This window comes from Lissotriton vulgaris, chromosome 2_1 (genome assembly GCF_964263255.1).
Source record: "Lissotriton vulgaris chromosome 2_1, aLisVul1.2, whole genome shotgun sequence".
In the NCBI taxonomy this organism is placed as follows: domain Eukaryota; kingdom Metazoa; phylum Chordata; class Amphibia; order Caudata; family Salamandridae; genus Lissotriton; species Lissotriton vulgaris.
Genome location: NC_141687.1, coordinates 1965443595 through 1965458897, shown reverse-complemented (window position 1 = coordinate 1965458897; position 15303 = coordinate 1965443595). Strand labels below are relative to the sequence as shown.

General features: G+C 48.3%; 1 protein-coding gene across 1 annotated transcript in view; it reads left to right on the top strand.

The window, feature by feature from the left end:
* Positions 1-4905: 4905 nt before the first annotated feature.
* Positions 4906-15303, top strand: part of IDH2 (isocitrate dehydrogenase (NADP(+)) 2) — a 40449-nt gene continuing 30051 nt past the window's right edge. Inside the window, exon 1 of the mRNA XM_086958158.1 lies at positions 4906-5266. Coding sequence (XP_086814284.1) covers positions 5146-5266 — 121 coding nt within the window. The 5' untranslated portion in view covers positions 4906-5145. The remainder of the gene's footprint in view (positions 5267-15303) is intronic.

Here is a 15303-nt window from a genome sequence, read left to right as displayed (position 1 = left end):
CTACATCCACTAAGTCCACCACCACCATGTCTACCACCACCATGTCCACCACCACCACCACGTCTACTTCCACCACATCCACTACCACCACCACGCCCACCACCACGTCCACCACCAAGTCCACCACTAAGTCCACCACCACATCCACCACCATGTCCACCACCATGTCCACCTTCACAACATCCACCACGTCCACCACCACCACGTCCACCACTACCATGTCCACCACCACAACCTCCACCACCACCATGTCCACCACTACCACATCCACCACCACCACCACACCCACCTCCACCACCACGACGCCCACCACCACTACCACCACCACCACATCCACCACCACCACGTCCACCACCACCACATCCACCACTACCACGTCCACCCCTACCACATCCACCACCACATCCACCACCACCACCATGTCCACCATCACCACGTCCACCACCACCACATACACCACCACCATGACCACCACCACCATGTCCACCACCAAACACCACCACATCCACCACTACCACGTCCACCACTACCATGTCCACCACTACCACATCCACCACCACCACCATGTCCACCACCAACACCACCACCACATCCACCACGTCTACCACCACCACGTCCACCACCACCATGACCACAGCCACCACCATCACGTCCACCACCACCAAGTCCACCACCACTACGTCCACGACCACTACATCCACCACGACTATTTCCACCACCACCACGTCCACCAACACCAGCACCACACCCACCACCACCACGCCCACCACCAAGTCCACCAACAAGTCCACCACCACATCCACCACCACGTACACCACCACCATCACGTCTACCTCCACCACCACCGCATCCCCTACCACCACCACGCCCACCACCAAGTCCACCAACAAGTCCACCACCACATCCACCACCACCACGTCCACCACCACCACAAGGTCCACCACCACAAAATCCACCACCACCACGTCCACCACCACCACGTCCACCACTACCACGTCCACCACCACCACGTCCACCACCACCATGTCCACCACCACCACATCCACCACCACCACATCCACCACATCCACCACCACCACGTCCACCACCACTGAGCCCACTATGTCTACCACCACCATGTCCACCACCAACACCACCACATCCACCACCACACTCACCATGACCTCCACCACCACGTCCACAACCACGTCAACCACCACCACATGCACCACCACTATGTCCACCACCATCATGTTCACGACCACCATGTCCTCCAAAACCACATCCACCACCACCACACCCACCACCTCCACCACCACGTCCACAACCAACACCTCCACCACCACGTCAACCACCACCACACCCACCTCCACCACCACCACGTCCACCACCACTGCATCCACCACCACCACCTCCACCACCACCACATCCACCACCACCATGTCCACCACCACCACATCTACCACCACGTCCACCACCACGGCCACCACCACGTCCACCACGAGCCCACCTCACTCTATCTATCGCCATCACTCTATCTATCACCCTCACTCTATCTATTGCCCTCCCTCTATCTATCGCCCTCACTCTATCTGTCGTACTCACTCTATCTATCTGGCGCCCTCACTCTATCTATCTCCCTCACTCTATCTATCGCCCTCCCTCTATTTATCTATCTATCTGTCTATCTATCTATCTATCTATCTATCTATCTATCTATCTATCTATCTCCCTCACTCTATCTATCTATCTAACACCGCCCTGGTACAGAACACGCCAACGCTGATCGTCTGTCCAGATTTTTCGGCATTAGTGATGAGAACTCCCAGGAGGTAGGGTAGTTCTCCCCACTTTTCAGGTGGAGGGGACACGTGTTAGACCTGGCACCATTGTCGTGGGTCTCCCTTCCATTTTTGCTGTTGCCTCCTGTGTTTTTGCTGGTGTTGAATGCTTTGGGCACTGTGCCACTGCTGACCAGTGCCACAGTACGAGTGCTCCCTACTGTAAATTGATGCATTGATTAGTGGATCCCTGATTGGATATTTGGTTTACTTGTCAGACCCTAGTACAGTGCACAGAGTGTGCCCAGGGCGTGTAAATCCAAATGCTGCTAGTGGGCTTGCAGCACAGATTGTGCCACCCACAGAAGCGGCCTTGTAAAATGTGTCTAAGGTCTGCCATTGCAGAGCCTGCATGCAGTATGGTACTGTCATGCTGACTGGGCAAGTGTACCCACTTGCCAGTCCCTAAACCTTCCCTTTTCTTCATATTAGTCACCCCTATGGTAGGCCCAAGGGCAGGGTACATTGCAAGTATAAGGTGGGACAAGCCCTGATGTGTGTGGCATGTCCTAATAGTGAATTACAGCCATTTTCGTTTTTCACTATTGCAAAGCTACCTGTTCTCCTAAGGCCAGAATGGGCTGTTAGAATTATTACAGTTTATAATCCTAGCAGACTCAGAGACCATGGTCGAAATTTGAGTTTAGTATGCCTGGACTCAGAATAATAAAATACATCTTTTAGTGAAGTTTATTTTAATATTCTGTGTTTGCAAATACCACTTTTAGAAAGTAGGTATTTGCTTGCCTAACCATTTGAGCATGCCTCTGCGAGGTTGTGTATTCCTTTGTCTGGTTTTGTGAGTGACAGAGCTGGGGGATTCCAAGAGACAGGCTGGGGCAGCCCGGTGGTGAATAGGGAGATCTGTATCTAGATGGGAGGGAGGAGTTGCACCTTGGACCGGAATAGGGCTGGGCCTTCCCTCTACAATGCTGGCTCCACCCCCTGTGGTGCATCTGATGTCTCTGCCCTGCACACTGAAAGGAGAGAAGGAAGACTGTCAACAAAGTGCTCCAGGACTGTACTTGCCTTCCACAATGCTGGCTCCACCTCCTGTGGGGCGTCTGATGTGCCTGCCCTACGCTGTGAAAGGAAAGGCGAAGTCTGGTAAACAGAGTACTTCAGAACTGGCTTGAACTGGGCACAGGACCCTCTCCCCTCAGAGAACAAAGGATTTAGGGGTATAAGTATTGGGACCCTGATCCCATGAAATGAGATCACTTCTGGACTTACAAGACAAAACCTCTGCTGAGGAGAAGGAACCTGAAGAAACTGAGAGACTATCCACAAGCTGAAGTGCTGCTTGGGGGATTGTCCTGCCGTGGTTGCCTCACTGTCAAAGAGAGGAGAAAGAACTTTATGGACTTTTCTTTCAACTTGTGCAAAGATCTCCAAGGGCTTGGAAGAGAGCTTGCCCCCTGACCGAAGTCCCAGGACCAGTGGCCTTTACCAGCCTTTGTGAATTGCTGCTGCAAATAAGTGGCTACAGAGGCGGGGAGCTGTGACCGACTCTCACGACTGGCCCTGTGTCCTATAGACACCGCACCAAGCAACTTCCGCCTCGAACAACGCAAGCTCTGCGCTCACCAACTCCGTCCTGACGCCGTCACCGAGCGGTAGCCTGCACCGCGACTGGAAGGACACCGCGACGTGCAACGCCTCGCCTTACCAAATCGAACTGGTCTGACTGACGCAGTCACTGCTGCCGATTTCGAGTCCTGTGACCGTACCGGAGTTGGGCATCGCCTTTCATGCTTCACGACGCACCGCCCAACTCGCACCGCTGTCCGGACTGATCGACGCCAGCTCCCGAACTCCGGCTTGTTCGTCGCACCGCAAGGTACAAGCACTGTATCGAAGCACCGTCTCACCCTGCAACGCAAACCTTGGATCCACCAACTCTGTCAGCGAACCGCTGCCTGCACCGCATCGAGGGTCAATGCGTCCTGCAACGCTTCCTTTCTGCACCGCAACGTTCACCAGAACCGGCTCGCACAACTGTGCCGGCTGCCCCAAGTAAAAGGTACTGTGACTGAGTCTGTCGACCATTGTGTGGGTCCGTACCGACGCGGTCTGCTGGATTTGCTAGAGTATGTTATTTTCAATGACGCTATGGCCGGTCCGGGCTACCGACTCACACAGAACCTTGATTTAAGCCTTTTTAACAAGAACTCTTGAAAGCTAATAGTACTGTGGATTCTTGTTGTCATTTATTGGTCTTGTTGTAACTCTATATAAAGTATAACTTATTTTTGATATAAAACCTGTGTGGCGTCCATTTGTAGTGCTGTCACTGGGTTACTGTATGTGGTCTTACATGCTTAACTTACACCGCCTCTGAAATAAGCCTTGACTGCTTGCGCCACGCCACCAAGATCTATCTATCGCCCTCCCTCTATCTATCTATCGCATCAACACAGCATCACTCAGCACCACCACAGCATCACTCAGGGGCACCACAACAGCACTGTGCCGTACCACAGCATCACTGAATGCCACAGCATCACTTGTCGCCACAACATCACTCAGCACCATCACAGCATCAATCTGTGCAATCATTCACCAACACCAGGTTCAAATATGTTCTCTCAATGTTTCAAGCTTTATTACAAATGTAACAAAAAGATGTTAATAATTCACGTCTGTTCTTGGATTTTCGTCACAATAAAACGCACTGAACATAATCTTCACAAAAGTTATTTACAAAAGTTTAAGCTATTGCCATTATAAATTACAATAGCTTTTATTTAAGTATTCATTATTTTCAAAAAATAAAAGCCATTGTTATTTGTTATATCAATACATCTAAGTAGCGTAAATACAACACATATTACATTGCAAATGGTATAGGTGTCACATTTGTGAAAGATAAAACTTTTGGCATTGTAAATGACAAAGCTATTAATTTCGCTCTTTTCAAAACCAACACATAAATAAAAAAAAATTGTCATTTACAATACCAATAGCTCAAACTTTCCTAATGCGAGACCTATCATTGCAAATGCTTGTTTCTCCTTCAGGCATATAACGGGCTAAATTAGAGGACGAATCAACCAAACAACCCGCTACTACCCTTGAGCCTAGTCACGCGCAGGGAGAGGAATGAATGAAATGCGACGCCTGAGTGACGACCGAGAGGAGTACGAGGCGCCAAAGGCTGAACTGCGCGTGCACCCCTCCTGCACTCCCATAGGAAGGCAGGCTGGTGACGTGGTGCCCTTGAAGCCGGTTACAGCGGCGCGCGCAGGGCCGAAGCTTCCTTCTTTTCCCTCTCCCCGTGCGCGCGTGCAGCAGCCTCAGCCCCGTGCCCCGCTCTGTTTGCAGGATGGCCGGCTACCTCCGAGGACTTCACTCCGTCTGCAGCAGAGCCCATGCCAGCGGCGTTCTCAACAAGAGCGCGGGGACCCTGGGGCCCGCCGTGAGCCAGGCACAGCAGCGTAGGAACTGTGAGTATTGAAGGGTAATGGAGCTGTGCGAGAATCACCGGCAGTGAGGGCAACGGCGCGGCCACTGTACACAACGGCGCGGCCACTGTACATAGCGGGAACAGGCGGTACGACTGCTCTGCGGCCATCAGTTGAGCAACGAGAGTTCTGTTGGTGGGATGTGGGTACTGTGACTATGTGGGGACCGCTTGTGCTGTGCCGGGTGTGGGTTCGTGTGCAGTTCATTCAGCGGGTCATTGGAGCGCACGAAGTGTACGCAGGGGCAGAGCAGGAGATCATGTAATCGCAGCACAGGCTTTTTGCTATATGCAAGTTATGGACCTGCAACCCAGCTGCACGCCCAGCCTACTATTTTGGGTAACGGCCGTACGGGGACCCTCCTGGGTAACCAGCTCCCGAAAAGTCAATATTTTAATGAGTTTCAGCGCCCTTGCTCTCCCTGTCCAGGCGGTAAGCAACGGACTGCTGCCAGATGAGTTTCTGCCCCCCCTCCCCTAGAGACTGTGCCCTTCAAGTCCTCGGGTCTGACCTTGATGGAGCCCTATGGCCCCGGTGATGGTGAATTCATATTTACTTTCACTTGCCACTTGCACCCACTCTTTATCACGTTCCCTGGGGGATTTGTTTTAATTCTGGTAGCCCCCCCTCACCACCCCCCAATCCAACTCTGTATTCAGTTAAAATCGTTAACTCTTATTTCTCCCAGTGTCTGCGTGAACCCTCACTGTTCCCTGTCCTTGCGGGGGGCCCCTCCTGAAAAGTAGTGGCCTGCACCGCAGATACGTGGTCCTCGCCTATCTTTGAGTGTTGTTTTAGTGTGTGTAGTGGAAGCCCCAGTACTGCTCGCCTTCAGCTACCGCTGTCATTCCTAGAAGCGGTACCGTCATTCCTAGAAGGCTGCGCCTCCGGAAACCCTTTGTCCTTCAACGGGGAGGGGTGTTACTGGTTCTGGTTTGAGCCAATGCCCTTCAGTAATCTCGTAACCCAGGACGCGTATTCATTTACTGTACCTCTTTTGCATGCTTGCGCTCTTCTGGTGAATATATCTAAGCCTGTTCCTTGCCGGCAGCCCACCCCCTCCCTGCACAGGGGGAGGGAGCTCTGCTGTCCTATTAATAGCAGTTTCTGATTTACACAGTGAGCTGTGACGCTGTTGGCGTCTGGTGTGAAGGGGGTGGGTGAAATTCACATTGGTTATTTAAACCTGAATGGCAAACCAAACTCATCCAAATGTCCAGCTCCCTGGCATATGGAAATCTTTTAGACACTTATTCTGTGGGCTTGGAGGAGAGGGGGGAGGGGGGGGGGGGCGCGGGGAGAGGTGTAGCCGGAGGTGATTTGAAGGGCGGCGGCGTCAGACACCCACCGGGTTGGCCCCGTTCTTCATGTCTTTTTATGAATGGCGGCCAGCGCGGCTCTTTTGAAATAAGGGGATTGGAAGCTTTAACGTTAGATTACAGCGTTGACTCCTTGCGTTTTATGTAAAGAGAACGCCATCCCCCCCCCCCCCCCCCCCCCCCCCCCCCTTGTGCGCGTACCTGATCCGCCCGGCCCTTCCACGGCTTACAGCTATCCATTACTTACTAGCTGGGTTCACGTTATGCACGTCTAGAAGCGCGCATAGATGGTTTGCATTGGCACAAGACCGAAGCACCTTCAGATTCGTGAGCACTAGTTCCTGCCGATGTGAGGGGTTGGAATCGGTCGTTCAGTACTTACACACTAGATAGACTGTGTGTCAATTGTTGCTTTCGCACGGCTGTCTGCAGTACCGTTGTCTGTCGCCCTGCTCTGTTTATTTACCTATTTTGAGTACATAATTGATAGGTGGCAGGCGGATGATGTCGCGGGATCTCATTGCATTTCTGAAATGTAGAAATAATTACGAAGACGACTTCATCACAAACTTTTGCAAATAAAGTCATCATTTGGCGTTTTGCCATGGCACCTGTTGCTCATCGCAAAATCCCGGCTGCGGTATCTTCCGCGCCAGGGGGTTATCGGAAAAGGAGGGGTGCTCTTAAATGTTGTTTTGCCACAGTGTGAGGTGTCTCCTTCCCGGTTTGGCAATTGCTCCTGGTTTGTAGTTAGTAACCACGGCCTCCATTTCCCACGCAGTACATATCGGCGTGTTTTGTAAACGGTAGTACCCGTTAAACAAATCTGGTAGATTATTGCGCCAGAGGTCAAAGCAATGTCGTTCTGTGCTTGTTTTATTTGACCTCAGCGATCTTTGACAGAAGACACGAGCATTAGAAAAACCATCTGCTCTGGCGTTGGCTGCCAACCTTTTGGGTTATCAAGGTTTGTTTTGTTCTATTATGGTTATTATGAAACTTTTTTTTGTTTGTCATGTAAGGGGCCAGAACCTCGCCAATATTTTTGTTAAGAAAAACTTAACTGGAAACAAAAATATATATATTTTGGTCTCAGAACGCACACATTGCCTTTGTAACTCTTGACACAAAAGGGAACTAACTACTTTGTGTGCAGAAGTGTTTCTCGTGAAAGAAAAGAATACCACCACGAACAGGGAAATTAGCCAGTGGTTTCAGTGGTCTTCTCCATTCCCAGCCTGTCTGCTGTAGAGGGTGGAAGAAAAATGCAAATGATACAATGGACCAGTTGATGAAGGACCCTCTGAAAGTTAGGACATATATATTTTTATAGAAATGTAAAGATCTTTGAAATGGAACTCCAATAGTTTAGACTGCAATCTGACAATGTTTTGGAAGGGTTCGTCTTCACCGATTACGCATATTATCATAAAAATTGAAGTATCCGCCACAGAAGAGGTGGGAACGTTAGATATCCATCTGCCAATAGGAACCTTTGACTTTATTGGACTACTTTATGGCAAAGCCACTTTTTGGTTTAAATGGTGGTCAGCTCGTTGGATGCTTCTAAGTTATTCTTGGCCCAGCTCTCGATTCAATCTAATCTTGGATACATCCAACACCCCTCCCCTAGCTCTATCCTTTGCTTAGCCTGCATAATGAGCAGTTTGATCTTCAGGTCCGGACATCCTTTGCGTTCCTCTGCTATGGTTTTTATATATACACTAGCAGCCCGTCCCGACCTTGTCCGGGAGCAATCGGGCTTCCTGGACCCCCGGACCCTCCCCCCGGACATTGTCAAGCTGCTCGGGCCCCTGCAAGCCCCGTCCCCGCGAGCAATCAGGCTTCCCGCCCGACATTGTGCAGCAGCCGGCCCCCGCCCGCCCTGACAGTGTCAAGCAGCTCAGGCCCCTGCCCGCCCCGACCCCCGCCTGCCCGGAGCCTTACCTCAGCCTCCGCTCCTCATTTTACTGCTCCTTCCGCCGGTCCTCGCCACCATTCCGCCGTTCGTCACTGCTCCTCCCCCGCGCCATGTCCGCCGCTCCTCTTCCGCTCCTGCACGCCGCTCCTCTCCGCGCTCCTGATGTCACCACGCAGGTCGCGGCCGGCGCTACTTGCAAGGGACTACTTTTTTTATTGTCAATTTTTTTTAAATAACGTACATTTTTTTTATTTATATCGCCTATGTCCATCTGCACACCCTGGCGATTACAATGATGTATCTGGTGTGTGGATTGGCGCTGTGGTTCCCGAGTTTACCCGCCTCAAAGGTGCAAAGTTCTTCCTTTATTATACTAGTATAGATATACATTGGGTGAACGTTCTTTTGTTTCAATGTTGCCGCTTTCCACAGTGTTTATTTCAGTCCTGGCCTTTCTGTGCCTTCTTGAGGTCACAAACTATCCTTTTCTCACAACCCTGGTTTGCATGTCTTCCTTTACTTCCCTTGCTCACTGTACCACTGGATTCAATCTAGCCTGGCTGATGAGTAATACCCAGAAACCTGTCCCAGGATGTTTTTTTCCGGTCCAGGGAGGACCTGGCTCCGCAGTTCGGTCGACTGTTCCCATGAGGCACAGGGTCAAGACTGATTTGCATATGGCTGGGTCTAAACGGGGGTGGCATAGTGAGCAAAAGATCCATGGATTTAACCCAGATCTCTTGACGTTGATCATTTTTCACTGCCGCAGCAGCCTTCTACAGCAATTGCATTATCCTTTACACTGACTCCGTGTATTAGTAGCTTCCCAATTAACTAAGCCTGTATACCTTATGGACTGCTAGAGCTTGTCCTCGTTGACCTCTTTAATGTCTACATGGACCTGCTGACCCACCTCCCCCATGAGTGTTATCTGCAATCCCACGTACCCTGATGCTGCCGAGGCATACCTCCCACAGCAATAGAATGGCACAAGCGAAGTGTTTGCTGACTGCTTCAATACATCCAAGAGGAGGTTTGTTTTATTTATCTAGGGGTTGATGCATTCAGACCGAGATGGCTGTAATTTTAAATCCTGGGGTGTGGTTATCGCTTCTCTGCTCCATTGTGATAGGTGGCCCTGCTTTGGCCACCATTAGAACGTTCACTGAATTAGGCCCCTCTGCCTGACACTGGACAGTTTACATGACTAGTGCTCGACCAGCAGAGCACACCAGGCATGTTGGCCGTTTGCCTCTCTTGAAGTATTGGTGGTGGGAGACTAGGACACCTGCCGCGTTCTAGGCCGCTGAACTTCTGTAACCTCTGATCTTGTCCCTACTTCTCGAAGTGGCCATTGGGGGCGCATGAGTGCTACACAAATGCACGTAATAAAATAAAACACTTATGTTTGTGCACCAATTAAATTGTGTGCAATGTTTAAAAGAACCAGTTTCTTTCGATGGGTGAGTCGGAGCACTTATACCTTGGTGCCAGGGGGTATAGCTTTGGCTGTAATATATTAGCCATTTAGAGGGTACTACTGCTGGTAACCCTGCCTGATGCAATGATGGGTTCTCTGCTGACTATTGGATGGGGTGGCCACGACTACGTCACTGACACTAGTAGCTCTGGGTGATTTCGTTGAACACAAATGGCTAACGTTACAGAAAAGGTTGGAGATACCTGCTCTATTCTGAGAAAGGTGCTCCAATGTCAGGGGCAGTGCTATTCCGTAGGGGGTCTGTGTCTACTCTGTCGAGTGCATGCATTCGACTCGACCAAGGGAACCAGTACCTTTGAAAGAATTGGTGTAGGGCGTGTATGGTAAAGAGGGCTGCGTTTTATTCGTTGTCAACCATTGGAATGATCTCCCTTGGGGAACTTTCTAACCTGTGTCGATGGAGGCCGTCTTTCTTCCTGGTGGTGAAACCATGGAATCTTTCATCCTTGAATTTGGAGGGGGGAGCTTGGCGTGGGTCTTTTATCCTGCCACTAGAATGAGGGAACGGACTTCCATTTACTTGGAATGGGGAGACGTCCTTCCTCTCGCTTTGTAAGGGAGAAGTCCTTGGCGCAGGTGCACTGTGAATGACTGTGAATGACCTTCACAGGTAGCGGCTTGTTGATTACGTGAAACTAGTTTCTCCTGCCTCGGGTTGGCTCGCTGCCCATTTAAACCGTTGCCCCAGTAACCCGTCCGTGATTTCAAAGTTAAAGTTTCAGGGGCTAATCTCCTTTTGACCTTATGCGCGTCTGCGGAAAATTTCGTGTGTGAAGTAAGTTGACCCGTTCGCATACTGTTTGCCTCAGATACTAGAGGGAGCATGGCCCCACAGCAGCCCAAGGCAGTGAGCTAGACAACGCGATAAACAGTGCTTGTTGATAATTCTAATTTACAGTTGAAATAAAAAATAAGCAGTATTCAGTAAAACCGCCAAAATAGTTTGAACACATTTTGTATTGTAAAGCCCCCTAGTTTAAATGCGTCCAAGGTGACTCTTAAAATTACAAAATTAAGTTTATTTTAATGAGGACACGTTCTACCGCAGCCCTGTATCTGGGAGGACACTCGTGCAAGACGCCCACACACCCACCCCTCAGTCCTGTGATCCTGTTTCTAAAATGGTAGTTGGGCATGTGTGTCTAAACTCTACTTTCTAACCATGTGGGTGTCCATGTCTTTGCTCGGGTCGTGCGGTCTGCGCATGCCCATCATTTAATTTACCTTGAGCTGTGCTCGGTTTGCCCTGTGGTGGCAGCGAGCCTTCCATCGAAAGGTTACTACCTCCTATGTTGCACTATAGTTTTAGTACTTGCACTTCCATATCACGTGGTGTTTGATCACAGGGATTGGCTTCATTGCTGATTGGCGGTTGGGATGCATCAGTTTGTTTGGTGCGACAGATTGTAAAGATAAAGTTTGACTGGTGAGAATTGAATCTTTTCTACTTCGTTAATGAATGTTGGATGACCCATATTACCTTGTCCAGTATGTATGAAGATTTTTTTTCCTTTGAAGTGCCCTTTTGCGTGTGGGCTTTCTCATTTGGCATCTTGTTCTTTACAGTTGGCAGTTACCTGTTGCTGTTGTGCTTCATTTTGCTGTAACGTTGGTAGATTATTGTAAAGAAACTTGAATTGCACTGATATTTAGTGTGAATCATTCTTTTCAGGATTGTATTCAGTTTGAGTTGTCTAAGGTTTTGATGCTTTGTGGAAGAGAGACTGCGTCATTTGCTTAGGTTCTCTGTATGCTTTGTAGAGCTAAATCGGGGTTGGTCTTTCGAGCCATAATGTGCATGTTACCTTATAGCCAACTATTGGTGTGTTGCTGCTGTACATACCAGCACATTTGTAAGACTTGCCGAGACGACACATGTGCTGTCTCCTCAATACATTTTGTTTACTGTTGCCGATTTACAGCCCGCCCATTACTTCCCATTTGTTAGCTTTTCCACTCTCATTTGCCTGCTTGTATCTGGTCAGCACATGACTGCTTACTCTACTGAACCTTCCAATGGAGCATGGCCCAAATACTTGTCCTTCCCCTGTTTCTTCAGTGTGCGCTACTTTTTTTTCTTTAACCAGCCTTTGGAAGTGCACCTCGGCCATCCCTTTCCCTCCAGTTTTACTTCCACTTCCTGCCCTAATGTTTATTCAAGACACTGTTTCCACTTTAGTTTCAAGGTATCTTGAAAAGCTGGCGTGGCAGTGTGCTTGTGCCGGTTCTCAAACATTTATGCGGGGATCCAGGCACAAACCTCACATGTTGTGCAATACTTTGTATTTCTGGCATTCCACTGGCATATGTATACTGAACAGTTTGTCTGTATTCCTTTCACTAATTCTGGTATGCAGCAAGGATGTTGGGTAAAGGTGATCTGCTCGCAAATTGTTAGTCCAACATCGGTTGCCCTGATAAAGTTTTACGAAGGAAGTGGCCGTGCCATGTATCAGCGGGGTGCCCATAGCAAAGCACTTCAGAGCTTATCTTCTCTAATGTATGTGTTGGCCAGTTTGTCACAACTGTACAGCCCCGCCAAAAGCAATTGTCAAAGCCAATCGGTTCCAGTGGCAAATTATTTTTGTTTTAGCAGTCTACACCCAAAGTCCACTTGTGTCATTTCACTGTCCATGAAACAAGGGTTTTGCAACTTTGACTTTTTTATGAAATGTGTTTTTTGACCCATCCTGTTACAACATAAATTCAGATTAGAGGCGTGTTCAGAACACTTTGATTTGCATTTCCAGTTCATAACCGGAGCGTGTGGAAGAGGCCAAGATACCACTTCTACTTTATTCTGATGATTCAATTCTACTGGGTTGGCTGGGATCCAGAATGTCAAGCAGAGAACCAAAGATAAATACTGTCTCGAGAATAAACAAAATACATTCTTCAAGATCTAGAGTAATGGTCTGGGGTTCACAACAAAAGACAGCCAACCAAGTCTCTCCCTAGGCCTGCAAGTGTAGAAGACTGAAACTGCAATTTATATGTGGTCATCATCTCTGCTACCTCACTGGAAACATCTCATTGGAATATCCACCAAAGGAGAGGGCCTGGCCAAGGATCTTCTGTTTTCCTTTGATGCTTAATATCTGTTGGTATGCCTGTATTTTGTACCTCTTCTTTGTTTTGGAAGGACTTAATATCCAGGAATAGTTTAATCACATTTTTATTATTCAAGCTTCAGTGCAAATCTTCGTGAGTCATTTGTGGAATGCATTTTTGCCCGTGGCATTTATAGAATCAAGTTTTCGTAAAAAGTGTAATTAAGGTGCAATTACTGGGCATATTTAGCAGTAACATCTTTTATCACTTTGTAATAGAAGCATTTGTACATATGAACATTTAAACAAAATAATTTCGGTGTAGTCAACCCTTTCAGTACCAAGAGTTACAATGTAGTATAGGCACATCAGAACCATATCAAACATGGAGGAAAAATTGTCCCTGGGCATAGGACAAGCGCATTTTGGGAGCACTTGTAGTACACCGGCACAGTACCACAAGTGGAATGTATTAAATTCAAATATTTGCTTTTCTGTCCGCCTCATAGCCTTTACAGGCCAATCTGAATCATATTAACCAGGGTAAATTGAGAAGCACAAAAGCTTTGACACTACTCCCAATCAGAAGACTCTAATGCTGCTTTTGGGGTGTGGAGGAGGAATCTGAGTGTTTCTCCAGTTTATCACTTGTAGAACTTTAGAGAATGTCCTGTACTGTGCATCAGTTTCGAGAAGACCAGGGTGTATGACCATCTTCTGTATGCTGTCATGACACTGCATCAATACAGCTCCCCTAAAACGTAATTAGGAAAGACTATATATGGCACAGCAAACCTAATTATCGGACACGCTCCTAATTATCGGACACTCTCAGCTGACATCACCATCATGTAGCAATGTTGCAGTTTTTTGATTTGTTTGTTTTTTAATTGATTTTTTTTGTTTCTGTGTGAAACCTATAGATTAATTTGAAAATTGTGTGGGCCGTTATTTCATATTGCAATTTGATCTTCTGGCTTGGACCTGGTGGCATGGAAATTGGAATGCACCAATCCCTCCGGAGTGCAAACCAAACCAGAGACTGCAAATATGAAGGCATACCATGCAGTTTACACTGGAATCTAGAAACTCCACATTGGGCTACACTTTCCCCCTACATTTACCCCTTCCTGTTTCATACCTTTCCTAAAACCTGTTTTATTGCTTTTGTGTATGTGAATAACCGCTCATAAAAGGCAGAGTTATAAAGCCAAACAAAAACCACAGCATAGCTATCACACAGTGCATTACACCACTATACGGATTTCTGAAAGAGTCCAATCTGAGCTACAATCCATGCACCTGTCCTTAGTCCTTTGTCTGAGAAATCTCTTCTAGGTTTTGTTCCAGAAATCCTGGAGTGAAAGGGTACGATACTACCTGACTATGACTTGAGGTATTCAGCTTTAAAAGGCCCTCCCTTGTCGTGGTTCGTGTCCTGCCCGCACCATGCTAGGTGAGTGCTAATGCCAAGCTTGTCCATCTGAAGGACAGATCATTGAAGCATCTGTCTTCCCAGAAGCTTGGTCACCTAGGGAACAGTGCTTCCAACTGTCAGTTAGTTCCTGTGCCTTCCAGACTCACAGCTAAGCCTGTTAGTGAAAGACTACATGAGAATTCAGTCTATAGATTTTATAAAAGTATGGCGGGTGAACATGGTATCAGTGTCTGCCTTCCAAGGTCTGTGTGCTGTGCCTGTCCAACATGACTTCTATCTGGCTCTGTTTCCTCTGTAATCCTTATCCTAACGGTCTCTTCCCTTTACCTCCTTTCTCCTTCTGCTTAACTCCTTGCTCCCTCGTCCCTTGAGGGACAGACTTCGAGATGCTTTTGCTCCCTCATGTGAGATGCTACTGATTTCTCTTGGCTCATTCTTTGTTACCTCTCTACTTATTACTCTTGCCCTTTCATAGTTCTCTTTCCTCCCGCCTGTTCCTCTCTCCCTTTGTGGCATACAATGCCATACCACAGTGCAGCTCTTTGGCATCCCATCTCAAAGATTCCAGCTCTAATTACTAGGTAGTACGAATATCCTGGTTTGTTTTGCGTGGTTCTAAAGTTCCTATTGTAGCGCCATCTTCTCCTACAAGTGGGAGATTTTCCTTGTTTAACCTAAAAGCCTTGTCCCATACATACCTGCCGTTTCTAGACTCTTAACTATCTAATGAGAAAGGGGGTGAGCTTGGGGAGGGAGCGGTGCAGTTGGGTGTTCACTCTTCAATACCCAG